The 16,346-nt window shown below is 46.3% G+C and overlaps 1 protein-coding gene across 1 annotated transcript in view; it reads right to left on the reverse strand.

The window, feature by feature from the left end:
- ZBBX (zinc finger B-box domain containing) overlaps positions 1 to 16,346 on the reverse strand; it is a 1,294,113-nt gene that overhangs the window by 294,371 nt on the left and 983,396 nt on the right. Inside the window, exon 15 of the mRNA XM_069618490.1 lies at positions 12,756 to 12,910. Coding sequence (XP_069474591.1) covers positions 12,756 to 12,910 — 155 coding nt within the window. The remainder of the gene's footprint in view (positions 1 to 12,755; positions 12,911 to 16,346) is intronic.

The following is a 16,346-nucleotide window of genomic DNA, read 5'->3' on the forward strand; positions in this document are numbered from 1 at the left end:
GTATCAACCATCTTCACCATCAAGTAGGGGAAAGGGGCCTGTGATTTGCCAGGGCTGGAAGCAGGGATCATGTTGATCTCTGGCAAGGTGTCCAGCCAACTTGCGTCCTGAAAGTTGGCTGCCAGGTCCACCAAGTCACACTATTGCTCATACAACTCATCTGGGAAGTTTCCCACTTCCCTGGGGTGGAGGGGCTCCAGCCCGAAAGGGACATGATCCCCTTCCTCATCATATTCCTTCCTTTGACCATCTGAGGAGCTAGGTGAGTGTTTGCAGGCAACAGTACCTTGTTTAGGTCAACTTAGGTGATTGTGTCGGTCTGAGCACCCCAGACAGGCCCCTATGTCCTTTTTCCCTCCCCGCACCTGCGCTTCCTGAATCCACCAACCTTCCCCGTCCCGACCCGCCCACCCGCCTCCCATTGGTTCTCCGTACGGGTCTTAACTGGCTCTTCCAGGGCAGCCCTCTGCCCGGCATCCTCCCTCGGCTAAGGACCCTGAGGCAAAGGACGGCTCCCTCAAAGATGGCTCCAAGTAGTATCTGCAGGTATCCGCAGGAGAAGGAGGAAGCCAGCACCCATCAAAAAGTAAGTGTGGCAAGGGCGGGGACTGAAGCAATTACTTCACGCCATACTATCCTAACACTCAATACTTCCTACAAGCCCTACTGTTGTAAACTGTCGCAACCAAACTGTACTTTCAACAACTTTGAGCGCACCTGATTTGTTCCATTGAATTGAATCTCACTTCTAGATAGTCTGCACAAACCTCACAAATTTAGAAGGTATGCCTAATAGCGTAACTTTGTAAAATGTGAATAATCTGTCCATGTGGTATATCTGATTTTACAAGGTGAAGGTGTTAATAATATCGTCCTGTGTTATAACTGAACTTAGAAAGTGTTCCTAACTGTGTTATAACTGAATTTAGAATTTGTGAATAATCTCATCCAGTGGTATAATTGAACTTAGAAGATGTGTATAATTTCATTTTGTGGTGTAGTTGAATTTAGAAAGTGTGAATAATCATCCTGCGTTATAGTCGAACTTAGAATATGTCCCTAACTGTGTTAGAACTGAATTAAGAATGTGTGAATAATCTCATCCAATCTAATTGAACTTGGAAGGTGTGTATAATTTCATCCTGTGGTATAGTTGAACTTAGAAAGCGTGAATGACCATCCTACGGTATAGTCGAATTTAGAAGGTATGAATAATCTCACCCACTGGTATAATTCAATTTAGAAGGTGTGTATAATTTCATCCTGTGGTATTGCTGAACATAGATTGTGTCCCTAACTGTGGTATAACTGAATTTACAATGTGTGAATAATCATCCTGTGTTATAACTGAATTTAGAATGTGTGAATAATCTCACCCAGTGGTATAATTGAACTTAGAAGATGTGTATAATTTCATCCTGTGGTATAGTTGAACTTAGAAATTGTAAATAATCATCCTGCGGTATAATTGAACTTAGAATATGTCCCTAACTAAATACCAACAACCCCCAGTCACAACTAACAATTTATCACAATATGTTCACCATAGGCCACAACTTCTGCACCCTTAGTACCATCTTTACTATTAACCTACTACTGTGCCTTAGGCTCTCTCCATTAGACGCAGAAGCTGCTATTAGCTGAACAAAAATGCTGATAGATGACTGACCCACAGCTGGACAAGTCTGCCTAATCCCAGGCAACCCTTGCACCTTAAACTCTAGATATTCCAGACTGCGCGCCACACTACCCAAACTCTTTGAACCACCTACCAGATCTCTACCCACGATAGACAAGAAAACTAATCTTCATACTGACCAGAACAGCACCACTGCTAACCATACCATAATCAAGCTATGTCCCTACACCACCTCTGAGCAAAACATTAGTCCCAAATCCAAGAAAAGAAACTCAACAATCACCAAAACCCCTGCTACAGCCACTACCTTTGCCCACCCGCTCAAAGGAGCCTTAATAAATGCTAGGTCACTGGTTGCTCATGCCACAGACGTTTCTGACCTGACACTGGCTGACAACCTTTTCTTTTCTGGCCATCACTGAGTCATGGCTGCATGAAGCGGCAGAACCTATACTTGCATTAGCCGTCCCTGAAGGCTACACCATCCTTAGACAGGACAGAGATAAAGCATGAGGTGGAGGTTTCGCTATCATTGCCAAATCTAGCCTCTCGATGAGACTAGCTCCAACCCAACTCACCCATTCTTGAGAGGTCCTTACTGTCAAACTCCCTTTGGTTAACTCCCAGACCCTGACTATTCACCTTATCTACAGACCCCCTAACGCTACCGGAACATTTGAGGAGGACATCTACAACATATGCTCCAACAACCTCAAAACGTCCTCCCAAATTCTTCTTTTAGGTGACTTTAACCTGGGTTTTAATGACCCACTAGACAGACATGCCACTGCCACTGCCAATATCCTGTCTGAACTTGCCCTCTCCCAAAAAATCTGTGAACCCACTCATAACAAAGGGAGAACCCTAGACTGGGTGGCCGACTATAAATGCACTGCCAACATCACCTCCATCACACCTCAACCCTGGACTGACCACTTCCTCCTGTCATTTGCCCTCTTAACCGTGAGACCATGTCCCCTAGCTACCCCTGTTGCCCCACCTTCTCTAACAAGGAATAAAAAGAACATTATTGTTGACAAGGTGATCCCTGCTATCCTCCCTACCCTTAATGCGCTTGTAGACAATTTAGACCCAGCAACTACTCTTGTTAACGAATACAATAAAATCATGCTAACCTCACTAGACACCATCGCCCCGCTTAAACTTAGACCCAGCAAGCCCAAATCCCACCTAAACAAGTGGTTCACCCCACAGCTAAAGGAGCTACGACAACTAAAGAGGAGTTGTGAAACCTCCTGGAAATTACTCTCATCAGAAATTAACAAAACTAAACTAACTGAAGTCTCCACCGAATACAAAAAGGAAATCTGCCTAGCTAAACGCAATTCCTACAAGAAACGTATCTCTAATGCCAATTCCAGTACGAAGGAATTATTCACCATCCTTAAGGAACTAGAAACTCCCATCCCTACTCCTGACATCTGCATTAAAGATACATCCTGGTGCTCAGACATACAACATGCACTTTCTCACAAAGTATCCAACCTCCAAAACAAAATAGTCTTAAGAAAGCCCTCAATAAAGTCTCTATCTCACACGCTTAAAACTACTCCGGACCAACCCCCCAAAGAACCATTAGCTGACTCCCCCGCCTGATTTAACTTTACCAAAACTTCCACATTGGAGGTAGAAAAGGTTATACTCACTCTCAAGCCTTCCAACTATCAGGGTGACCTCGGCCCAGCACAGTTTATGAAGGATGCAGCAAGAGACCTTGCCCCATTCATTTCTAAACTCACCAATGCCTCTTTTGTATCAGGTACTATCCCCACTAATCTTAAACAATCATGGGTGCACCCGTTGCTAAAAAAGCAAACCCATGGCCCACTTATACCTACTAACTGCCGTCCCATTACGACAGTGCCCTTTATTTTAAAAATCCTCGATAAGATTGCCTACCCCCAAATCCAAAAATAACTGGAACGCCACAAACTTTTAGGAGCACGACAATCTGGATTTCGACCATTACACGGAACCAAGACCACCCTTAGCGACCTCAAGTCCCGATGAGCTAAGAGATTAAAGGGAAAAGTGCCTTCCTTCTACGGCTTGACCTAGAAGCGGCATTTGACCTTGTGGACCACAAGGTCTTATGTAGTCACCTGGATTCAGCTGCCCACTTTTCCAAAGATGCTAAAATGTGGATTGAGTCATTCTTGAGTGATAGACCCAGAGGGTCTTCTCCCCCTCAGCAGCAGCAGACCCGATCCCGACCACGTGTGGAGTGCCCCAGGGATCTTGCGTCTCCCCAAAAATGTACAATATATTCACCAAGCCCCTTTTCAATGATCTGGACCATCTTGGTATCACCTACACCAACTACGCAGATAATACTCAGATTCTCCTCCTACTTTCAGGGGATTACGCTAAGGATTTGGTCTTGGTGAATAGAGTGTACCTCATCATCCAGGCATGAATGGCTACCCACGGTCTATGCCTGAATGAAGACAAAACAGAGCTCATCATCCTGGGCACCCACGCCAATCTCAAGAAATTAGACCAGGATTACTCTTCCTTGTTAATTGATGGCAAACTCATCAAGGCTGCCAAAGAGGTAAAGACCCTTGGCTTCTACATCGATTCCATCCCCTCTTTTGCCAAAAAAGTGAATGCCATGGCATCTGCCATTGCCTACACTTGCAACCTCATTCAAATTGGAAAACCCTTTCTCTCGAACGACAATTAAATCATCCTGGCCAGAGCCCTCATACTCTCGGGGCTCAATTATTGTAATGCCCTCTATATCGGGGCTAACAAATCGATCATCCAGAGGATACAAATCCTCCAAAACAACACCTTAAGAGCGTCTCCTGTGTGGCTAGAAGATCGCACAACTATAATTAGGCGTCAAAATATCTGGCTCTCAACCTTTAACAAAATTCAGCTGAAAACCACATCCCTCACACACAAAGCACTGAAAAACGCTGCCCCCACCTATCTCACGGTGTCACGACCCTCACCCAAATCCCCCTCTGGCAAACCCATTGGCCAGGTGGAGTCAGGACTCAGGCCTCTAGAGCCTGGCATCCACTTCAAAAGCCCTCATGGGGCCAGTCTTGGCGCCTATGGCGCCAGGCTCATACACCATGAAAAACAATGTGCTTGGGAACTACTTTATTATATTGTCAGCCAACATGGAGGCATCCACATAGCTTGGTTCCTAAGAACCAACCTATGCGGTCAAGTGTTTTGGGTGTGGCAGCCTAGGGACTACTTTACCTGGACTATTTTGTTGGGACTATTTAAACCACACCCGAGCAAGACAATATGCTTCGCGTTACTTTGCAGCTTGCAACGTGACGCTCACCTTCTCCAGCTATTCCCTCGAACCTCGGAGGAGCAGAACCTGCAAGAAGACAAAAGGAACATTATTATTAGCGGCAGCATCTTACCTGCAGTCTTCATCTTTAAACACTCACAGCTACTGAGAACAGCTTCCTCGAATCTGCACGCCTCCCGGACAGAACAACCTGAAAGAGGAAGATAGAGGCAAGATTAAAGAAAGCAGTAGAGACATTTACAAATTACGAACTGCTCAAAAGGCTTATCTGGCTGGTCGCCTCTCGGCTGGCACCACTCCGGACATTCCACTCGCGCTGAAGAACAGTGCGACCTACAAGGGAGGAGAACAAAGGTTAGCAAAGGCAAGACTTCGCAGCGCTGCGTATAGCGCTTACTTACCGCATCATAGCGCTCTTAATGCGCCATCATTTACCAGCAGGGCTCAACCAAGCCAGTTCACCGCGCTGAAGCTCCGCATACCTAAGGGAGAAAAAAAGAGACATTTTAAACAAAGAAAGGCATGCAGGATAACAACAAAACTAAAGAACAGCAATAAGACCTACCTGAATAATATCAAACGGGCCGGCGTCCATGAAGTAACTGGACCGCACTCGCCCATGAAAGACAACGCGCCCCTGCAAAGAAGGCAGGACGGAGAGCACGCTTAATTCTACCACAAGGTGAGGAGAGAGCGCCAGAGGGACTGAAATCGTACGGGGTGGAGGGAGGATACTTACCCCAGTCGGTCAGTCTTGAACACAGTCCTCCTGTATTTTCAGGAAGAACCTTCCCCGCAGACCACATCAGGGCAAAGCTGAGAAGCATACAAGCGAGTAACCTGGCTGGGTGGCGTCCCTGTGGATACCAGGTGAGCGTAACAGAACGCAAAGCCTACCATAACAAATCCACCTGGGCGCCATGGAGACATCAGAAATGGACCAACTGGCCCAATTACTAGGAGAGCTTCGTGCTGAGGTTCATTCTGCCGCACAAGAGACTAATGCCTTCCGGAGAGACCTAATGGTGACCAACGAATGCACTGAAGAGATTAGAAGGCAATACTTGCAATCACAGGCAGGACAGACGCCTCTACCTGGAAGCAATCCAACGGTGCAAAGCCCCGCCATACCACCCACTGCGGTACAGATCACGTTACCTGGAACAGTGCCCCTGGCACCACCAGAAAGGTTCTCAGGCGACCCACGGAAGTATGCGGCATTCATCAATCAGTGCCGCCTTCATTTTCTTTGCAGGCCTGGAGCATTTCCAAACGACCAAGCTCGGGTAGCTTTTGTCTCATCATACCCGAGTGGTAGTGCAGCAGATTGGTCAGTGCCGTTGGTAACCCATGACAATCCTCTATTACATGACTTTGTGGGGTTCCAGAGAGAAATGGAAAAACATTTTACTCGCCATACCCAGGAACAAGCAGTAGACAATGAACTCATGTCCCTCCGGCAGGGGAATCAGGACTTGTTAACGTACATTGCTACCGTCAACAGACTTGTAGCCGAAGCTAGATGGCCAGAAAACAAAAGAACCACGTTATTCCATCGAGGCTTCCGAGGCGAATTAAAGGACGTCTTAGCCAAGGTGGTTGATCCACGCAGAGACTGTGCAGAATTCATAAATCTGGTCGTGCAGCTAGACCACTGGTTGCAGGGCCAAAAGGCAGAAAGGTCTAAGACGGACCCTCGGACCGTGTATGTTCGACCAAGGGAAAACACACCCCATGTACCTGAAAATGTTGTAGAACCCAAGCAGATTGGAGGGATATGGCCTCCATTAACAAAACAAGAGCATGACAAAATATGACAACAACAGCTTTGTTTGTATTGTGGGAAGCCAGGACATTTCCTGAAGGACTGTGCAGTAAAACCCCCAAGAAGAACAGTCGGGGCTACAGAGAAGGATGAAGCGAAGGAATCAGAAAACTACCAAGCTCGACAAACGTAGAGGTCAGTTTGTCGAGTGAGAAGAAAGAGTTGCTGACCTTGCACTTTGTAGTACCAGTGATCTTTATTAACCACCAACAGTCGTTAAGAATGCATGCCTTTGTGGCCTAAGCCAACTATGGACAAGGTAACCACCGTGGATGGGATAGAAATCGCTTCCGGACCAGTAACCCAGTGCACAGCCAGGGTAACCTTGCTGTGCCAGGACGGACATCGGGAGTCTATTTCATTCAATCTCATCAAGGCACCTCAGTTCAGGCTAACACTAGGGATGCCATGGTTGGTTGCTCACAACCCTTTGATAGACTGGCGGGCACGAAAATTAAACTTCCCCGGTGACTGCTCCCCTGCCTGCTATTACCAAGAAGAGAAACCCAACGTCTGTATCCCCAAGACTCCCGGAGCGACAGTATCAACCCTGGGAGCAACTAATACCTTGCCAAGTGAATACATTGATTTCCAGGATTTTTTCCCAAAGGACCAAGCCAATACATTGCCGCTGCACAGGCCCTATGACTGTCAGATCGACCTTGTTCCTGGTGCAAAAATCCCTTGCGGCAGGATCTACGCTCTCACAGAACCAGAAAATCTTCATTTAAAATCCTATTTAGACCAGTACCTTGGAAACGGATTTATCTGTCCTTCGAAGTCCCCCGCAGCCAGTCCTTTGTTCTTCGTACCGAAAAAGGAAGGAGACTTGAGAACCTGTATTGACTACCACGCATTGAACCAGATCACTGTGAAGAACCGATACCCCTTGCCACTTATCCCATAGATGCCAGACCAAGTTAAAGATGCCCAGATTTATACCAAATTGGACCTTCGAGGAGCATACCACCTGGTCCGAGTCAGAAAAGGAGATGAATGGAAAACCGCCTTCCGTACTACGTACGGCTTGTTTGAATATCAAGTCATGCCCTTCAGGTTATGCAATGCTCCTGCGGCATTCCAGTATTTCATGATTGACGTCTTAAGGGAGTTAAATGATATGTGTGCCTTAGTCTACATAGACACATCTTAGTATGTTCAGCCTCGGAACAAGATCGTGTTAGGCACGTTCGTTCAGTCCTCACCAAGCTCTGTCAACATCGCTTGTTTGCAAAGCTTGAAAAATGCTTTTTTCACATCACCGAAGTAGAATTTCTTGGTTTTATCCTTACTCCATGAGGCATCAGAATGGACGTGCACAACGTAGATGCCATTCTGAAATGGCCTTCACCGACGTCTCTGAAAGGGGTACAAAGCATGCTGGGCTTTGCGAACGTCTACCGCCGGTTCATCCCAGACTTCTCTCAGGCTGTGCACCCAATCACAGTACTATTACGAAAAAACAATTAAAAGTTTGCTTGGACCGAAGAAGCAGAAGAAGCCTTTCAGGAACTTAAACAAAGGTTTACCTCCGCTCCAATCCTGCAACATCCTCGTCCAGACCTCCCTTATGTCATTGAAACTGATGCGTCCAGTCTCGCAATGGGGGCTGTCCTTTCACAGAGAGACCCGGAAACCGGCCAGCTACATCCTGTGGCCTTCTGGTCGAAAAAGTTCTCACCTCCAGAGATTAATTATGCCATCACGGACAAGGAACTCCTGGCCATCAAATCCGCCTTTAAAGCCCCTTTAAAGCCTGGAGGCACTACCTTCTGGGGGCCAGACACACCATTACAGTCATCACAGACCACCAAAACCTGCAATATCTCAAAACAGCCAAGGCCCAGTCCTCGAGCCAATTACGGTGGGCCCTTATCTTTGCCGAATATGATTATGTAATCACATTTCGACCAGGAGACAGAAACGGAAAGGTGGATTCCTTATCTCGCATGGGCATAGATGAAATAGTATATACAACTCCAGACGCAGTACCTATTATACCTGAAGACAAACTCTTGGGTATCACGACAGCCTTAACGCAAGCAGAACTATGAAAAGAAATCCAACAGACAATGAATCCTGATGCCTACCTCGCATGGCAAACTCAAGGAGAACAATATTCCATCAAGGACCATCTACCCTTTTTTAGGGATCGCCTATATGTACCCAAGAAGGAATTACAACAGCATATTTTTTAAAACTATCACGATTCACTGATCGAAGGGCATCCTGGGATCGCCAAAACCCTAGCTAAGGTGAAAGAGAACCTTTGATGGCCTACCTGGCGTAAGGACATCATTCAGTATATTCAGTCCTGCGGTGTCTGCGCACAAAATAAATCACAGAACCAAAAATCATCTGGTCTCCTACAACCATTGGACATTCCTCCAGTTCCATGGCACACTCTTTCCCTTGACTTCATCACTGATCTACCTCCAAGCCAAGAGTTCAACACCATCCTTGTAGTTGTGGACTTATTCTCGAAGATGGCCCATTTTATTCCTCTCAAAGGCCTCCCAGATGCAGCCACTTTAGCAAAAGTGTTTGTGGAGGGCGTGTTTAAGCTACATGGCTTCCCTTCGGTTCTGGTCTCTGATCAAGGCAGCCAGTTTGTTTCAAACTTCTGGAAAAAATGTTGTGCAATGGCGCAGATCGATGTTCGGCTATCTACCAGTCACCATCCCCAAACGGACGGCCAAACCGAGGGAACCAATCAGACACTCAAGTAATATTTACGGTGCATGCAGCACCACAAACAAAGGAATTGGAAAGACCTACTATGGATAGCCGAATATGCATATAACAATTCTTTGCATTCAAGCACGGGACAAACGCCCTTCTATACCCTTTATGGCAGACATCCACGTACCTCTGAACTAGACCTTCCAGTCAGCTTGAAAATGCCAGCGGTAAAGACTCTACACACGACCATTACTCAGGCTTTCAAAAGGGCAAAGGAACACCTTATTCATGCCAAAGAAAAACAAAAGAGAATCGCCGACCAACACCGGAAAAAGGCCCCTGATTATCAAGGAGGAGACAAAGTTTGGTTAACCGCTAAATTCGTACCCATAAAGGGAACCCGGACCTTTCATCCCAGATTCTTAGGGCCCTATACCATTAAGGCAATTATCAACCCAGCAGCCGTGAAACTGGACTTACTACCTAATCTATACATCCACCCGGTATTCCATGTGTCCCTCCTGAAACCGATGCAACCCGGCCCAAGGATTGGAACACCACCTAAGCCCATACTTGTTGACGGAGAACCAGAATTCGAAGTCAAAGATATCTTGGACTCTAAATACTGTAGGACCAAGCTATATTATCTCGTCGATTGGATAGGATTTGGACCACAAGATGGATCCTGGGAGCCCAGTGAGAATATCCACACACCACGTCTAATCAGGAAATTCCATCGGAACTTCCCAACCAAACCTGGGCAACACAGAAGGAACACCATGGGGAGGGCCTTTGGGGCGGGGGGGGGGGGGGGGGGGAGTGCTGTCACGACCCTCACCCAAATCCCCCTCTGGCAAACCCATTGGCCAGGTGGAGTCAGGACTCGGGCCTCTAGAGTAGAGCCTGGCATCCACTTCAAAAGCCCTCATGGGGCCAGTCCTGGCGCCTATGGCGCCAGGCTCATACACCATGAAAAACAATGTGCTTGGGAACTACTTTATTATATTGTCAGCCAACATGGAGGCATCCACATAGCTTGGTTCCTAAGAACCAACCTATGCGGTCAAGTGTTTTGGGTGTGGCAGCCTAGGGACTACTTTACCTGGACTATTTTGTTGGGGCTATTTAAACCACACCCGAGCAAGACAACATGCTTTGCGTTACTTTGCAGCTTGCAACGTGACGCTCACCTTCTCCAGCTATTCCCTCGAACCTCGGAGGAGCAGAACCTGCAAGGAGACAAAAGGAACATCATTAGCAGCAGCATCTTACCTGCAGTCTTCATCTTTAAACCCTTGCAGCTACTGCGAACAGCTTCTTCGAATCTGCACGCCTCCCGGACAGAACGACCTGAAAAAGGAAGATCGGGGCAACATTAAAGAAAGCAGTAGAGACATTTACAAATTACGAACTGCTCAAAAGGCTTACCTGGCTGGTCGCTTCTCGGCTGGCACCACTCCGGACATTCCATTCGCGCTGAAGAACACTGCGACCTACATGGGAGGAAAACACAGGTTAGCAAAGGCAAGACTTTGCAGCGTAGCGTATAGCGCTTGCTTACCGCATCATAGCGCTCTTAATGCGCCATCATTTACCAGCGGGGCTCAACCAAGCCAGTTCGTCGCGCTGAAGCTCTGCATACCTAAAGGAGACATTTTAAACAAAGAAAGGCATGCAGGATAGCAACAAAACTAAAGAACAGCAATAAGACCTACCTGAATAATATCAAACGGGCCGGCGTCAGTGAAGTAACTGGACCGCACTCGCCCATGAAAGACAACACGCCCCTGCAAAGAAGGCAGGAAGGAGAGCACGCCTAATTCTACCACAAGGTGAAGAGAGGGCGCCAGAGGGACTGAAATCATATAGGGGTGGAGGGAGAATACTTACCCCAGTCTGTCAGTCTTGAACACAGTCCTCCCGTATTTTCAGGCAGAACCTTCCCCGCAGACCACATCAGGGCAAAGCTGAGAAGCATACCAGCGAGTAACCCGGCTGGGTGGCATCCCTGTGGATACCAGGTGAGCGTAACACACGGATAGATTCCACAGGAGAACATCTACTAGACCCACGAGACTTACCAATGCCAACTGTCTCACTATCCCTAGATTTAAGCTCTCAAAGGTTGGCGGCTGTAGCTTCCCCGTCAAAGCTGCACAACTATGGAACTCCCTGCCACACACCATCAGAGAAGATCAACCTTACCTGAAATTCAGAATCAACTATATAAACTGGTTCAAGTCCTCTGATCTTTAAGTCCCTTCCATGTGAGTACCCTGCATTGTAATTGCGTTCTCACCTAATGTATATATTTGATTTTTTCTGTCTTGTAATATTTCCACTGTGCAACAATGCATACATTTGATTTGTCTTTGTCTTGTAATTACCCCATTGTGTAACCGGTTAACCTAAGCTTTGCATATCCTGTAACTGCTGTGCCCCGATACCCCTGGGTCTGGTGCGCATTAGAAATGAATAAACAAACAAACAAACAAGGAGATGGAGCAGGATAGCTTCTGACTAAACTTTAAAGTAGCCCAAATGTATCCCAACTATTTGGGCAGAGTGACATGTGCAGGGATGGGGCATGTGGGTGGTGGAACAGTATTTACCAGCATGGCTACTGCCGGGGTCATAATGACCCCCACTGTCTTTTCCGACAGGGATGGGGATTGATTCACAGGCCCAGCCCCTGCGGTTGACATGCTCTGATGTCAGGTCGATTTTCCGCCTGGGTGGTCCACTGTCTCTGCCTGTCAAAAGCTGCCCTAGAGGTGTACACGGTTTGCCTGAACAGTCTTGGCTGTATGACTGGGAAACCTCTGGGAGGTGACTGATTGATCGCTTGTATTTTATCTTCTGGTTCAACCTCCGATTCTTCCACTTTCCTTTTTATATTTGATTTCTGCATACATGCAAGATAAAGAGCCACCAGGTGACGAAAGCAGCACCACTCTGATTCCCATAAACTGCAAGGTAGGTTTAAAGTGACAATGGGGCGAGCCCCTGCCTCCAGTGAGTAGCATAGTGGGGGTTGCCAGATTATCCACCCCGTACCACCCCAGGCCCAGCGTCACATTTGGCAACACTCTGATGTCTTGGTGATTCCACCATCCAACAGAAAAGTCAGGCCAAGGACTTTGTCACATTGACTAAGCTGCACCTCGTGGGTGAAGATAAAAAGTCTGATTCACGCCATCAAGTACAATTCTTAATTGAGTTGTGCATTTAATTGTTTTTACACTTTACAATTTGTTTACCAAAGTGAACAACCATATAACTTTTAAAAATGTTGACAAGGTACTCACTTGTTTTGCAATCAGTTGGAGTTGAAAGGTTGTTTTTGTCAAGGGTGTAACTTGAATGGAGAGTTGACATCCTTGTCTCTTTGGCTGGAGGGATTGGAGACGTTGGCTTTTCTGTTAAACGCAATGAATCTTTGCAAGGTCCAGGCAGTAAGACACTACAAGTTTGAGTGAAAAGGGGCAAGATGCATTATTTTGATCTTCAATAAAGAAATAACAGTCGAATTCAGCATAGTCACACAAGTAGGTACTTGCAATGACTTTTCTCCTAAACTTGAGACAACCAATTTTTGTTCCAAATTTTGGCCACGAAAAATATATTCTCCAAAATATTAACATTTATACTGTAAAGAGGGCATGGTATCAACAGCAGATATACACAACAACAGATGCATGTTTCCAAATACCTTAATTTAGGAAATCAGCAGGGTTGGAGTAATTCCTAGCTATTTCTAACTCTAACATGGGAGTAGTCTCGACCATAAAACAAAACAAAAACAGTCCTTGTCAGACTAACTCAAATTATAAAGGCCTATACTAAAGAAACCTAACCTAGTCCTCTTTCTCAAACAACAAATGTGCACAGGGGAAATAAACAGTGTTGTGTCAGCACACTCTGGCTTACTGAGACACCTGGACAGTTCGAAAGTTCCTTTAGGCTCTTTTGGTTTCGTTTTACATGTATGGTTTAGTTCTGAAACAACCATAGTACCATCGTCCTACACAGGCCTTCCTCTGCCGGTCTCAAACCTGTTGAATGTTCCCTTTACTTTCACCACAGCACAATGTTCAGCTTCATTTCACAATATTTCAATATGCACTTTCCGTTCACCAAAAGTTCATTACAGGGTTCCGTCTGCCGGGCTTGAGTCTGCCTTTTCCTTTCACCTTGGGGTTCCTGTCCCCAAGTCGTACTTCTCTTGTTTCAACTTCTTGTTTCTTGGGCTGTTACTATCGAAGACTTTCAAAACTGCAAAGATTTGACTCAGACCTTTGCATGACCACTCCAACATCAGATTAGAACAGTTCTCTCAATTCCAAAAGGTCTGTAATGCTCTCATCAGGTTTTCTTAATTTGGCCGCTTGGCCCTTTCACAATACTTATCAACTGTTTACTTTCAATCTTCCACAAAACTTCAGCTTCCTAGGTGTCAGATACTTTTCCTGTATTTGCTTTGTTTAATGGCAGTTCTCAATTGCTTCCCATATCTTGCGTTCCCTTTTGCACGGAACGTTTGTTTTGAGTCTTTAGAAGGGCCGATGTTTCTTCACAAACCCCTTTGTTAATCTGTATCCTTTCTCGTCTCATCATAATAGTTCTGTTTCATTAGGCATTCTGTAGTTCTATCACAACCTTTCGTTAACGCTGCTCCCTCTCTTACTTCTCACATGAGCCGGCCTTCAGATCACTGACCAGTCGTTTACTTGGTGGGCTTTCTTCAGCTACGCCTTCCTGCTTGCTTCCAAGGTCGTTGCCTGTAGACTTGTGTTTCCTCCCCGACCTTGCTTCGTGCTTGAGAGGGAAGCTGACTGTCCTGGAGCACCTGCAAGGCGTGCTTCTCGGTGGCACACGCCGTTCTGTTCGGTTCACTCACAGCTGTCTAAAACACGGGACTCCAGCCAGGGTTTCTGCAGCTTGCAGCTTTCCTCGTGCAGTAAATTGGCCTTCCCACTTGAAAGCACCTCGCTCCTTTGACTTCATTGGAACTGTTTCTCTTGGCTCCCAGCCTCTCTCACTGTGTGCTTGTGACTTCCAACATTTATCACTCTGCCAAGCGTTAACAAGTCTCAGGTGTGTGTGATTCAGATTACATGCCTTACTCTTACTCTCCGTGACCTCATTAGTATGACATGGCTCTGATAGAACATAGGAGGTAATCCTCATTCTGTTATTCTTCTTCTTCCTCGGCTCAATGTTTTTGGGAAGGCGAAGTGGGGAGCAATTCTGAGAGATGTAGTTTCCCATAAAATAGGTAGGGACAGTGATTTCTGGGGCAGCTGGCATACCATGTATTGCCATTGGGTGTTCCGGCCCCACTCCCCAAAGACCCCCCCGCCCAGGTGATCCTCCCTTGCTTGTCCACCCCCAGGGTCGGGATCCAAAGGCGATAGCTCATCCCTGGCCACCTGAGTAAGGGATGCAGGGGGAACAGAATGTGAAACACCCTCTGGTTTTTCGCAGTACTAATTTGCTGAAAATTATGAACATGTATGTGATGTGTAGAAACATGTAAATACATGTTTTTGTTAAACAGTTTTGCAGTACTATGTCTGTGCAAATGGAGACAACTGATGTGGACTGTTATCCATTATGTTGATTACCTCCAACAGAGTTACAACTATTTGCAGCCACCCAGGTGAAATTAACAGGCCATCATTTTTCTAAATGTATACTTTTGGCTTTCTCATTGCCAATTTTACGAATAATTAATTCTGAGATAAAATAAATTCTGCAAGGTGCTGAAAGACCAATGCCAAGCACTGAGCACATATGTTGTGAAAGATGGAACTTATTTTGTGATAGGAACATGATTTAGAAGACAGAGACGTAACTCTGGGGGAATATGAACAAATGTTATCAGGGTAAAATAAGCTCAGAATCAAATGGCAGGAAAGTTTAAAGAAATAAGTAAATATTCAAAAGGAATGCATAGAGAAGCATGTTTTGCACAGATGGGGCATCAAAGCTTACAAAAGACATGTAACAGAATTACATCTTTATAGTCTGGTCAGTGTGGCACCAGAAGTTAGGAAAGGTGCTGACATTTTAGGTCTTTCCAGAAGATCTGTAAGTATCTGATCTTCAAGGGAGCCAGTTACATCCCAGTTGACCTTAGACACAGAAGCATTGCTTGCCAAAACTTGAATTCATATAAGAGGTGATGGTTGAAGGAGAATGTCTGGTAGAGCACAGAGACCATGATGGGGCGTTTCACACAATTTAGTTTTGTAATTATGGGAATACTGGGCTACAGCGAGCCTTGTGAACCAGATAGAACACCTTTATAAAGTTACATGGGAGACTACTTGTTAGCAATTGAAGGGTCGGAATATGGATAGATACAAAGTGTGGCGAATCTGAGGATGTCTTCTCTTCTCCCCTAGGGCGAGACCTTTACCATGGGGCCAGGGTGGTGCATCCACGTACAATATTTCCCCTGGGGGTGGTAGACAGAGGGAGGATCACATGGGGAACGAAGCCCCCTATGGTATTGGGGACGACTATTCTCAGAGAACATGGTATACCCACACTTCAATACACCCATCCCTTTCTCCAGTGCCAATTCCTCCTTTCTTCCCTTTAGGAAGAGTCAATGGCCCTCATCATGAGTATGGCGGTAACCCGTTGGTGTTACCAGTGGGTTGCCGCCGTACTCGTAACACCGGATCCATCACTTGACTTCCCGGTGGAGCGGGAAGTCAGGTGGCAGGTTTTGTAAGTCCCCATTCCCATGAAGTCCCATAGGACTCCATGGGGATGGGGACTTGGAAGCACTGGCAATATTGCTAACAGTGCCAGTGCTTCCATGGCAACTCTGCCTGCCGCGGCCGCTGCGCCCAGCAGGGGCAGACCTGTCAGGCGCAGTGGCCTCT

The sequence above is a fragment of the Ambystoma mexicanum genome, chromosome 10 (genome assembly GCF_040938575.1).
Source record: "Ambystoma mexicanum isolate Mex_15411 chromosome 10, UKY_AmexF1_1, whole genome shotgun sequence".
Lineage (NCBI taxonomy): Eukaryota > Metazoa > Chordata > Amphibia > Caudata > Ambystomatidae > Ambystoma > Ambystoma mexicanum.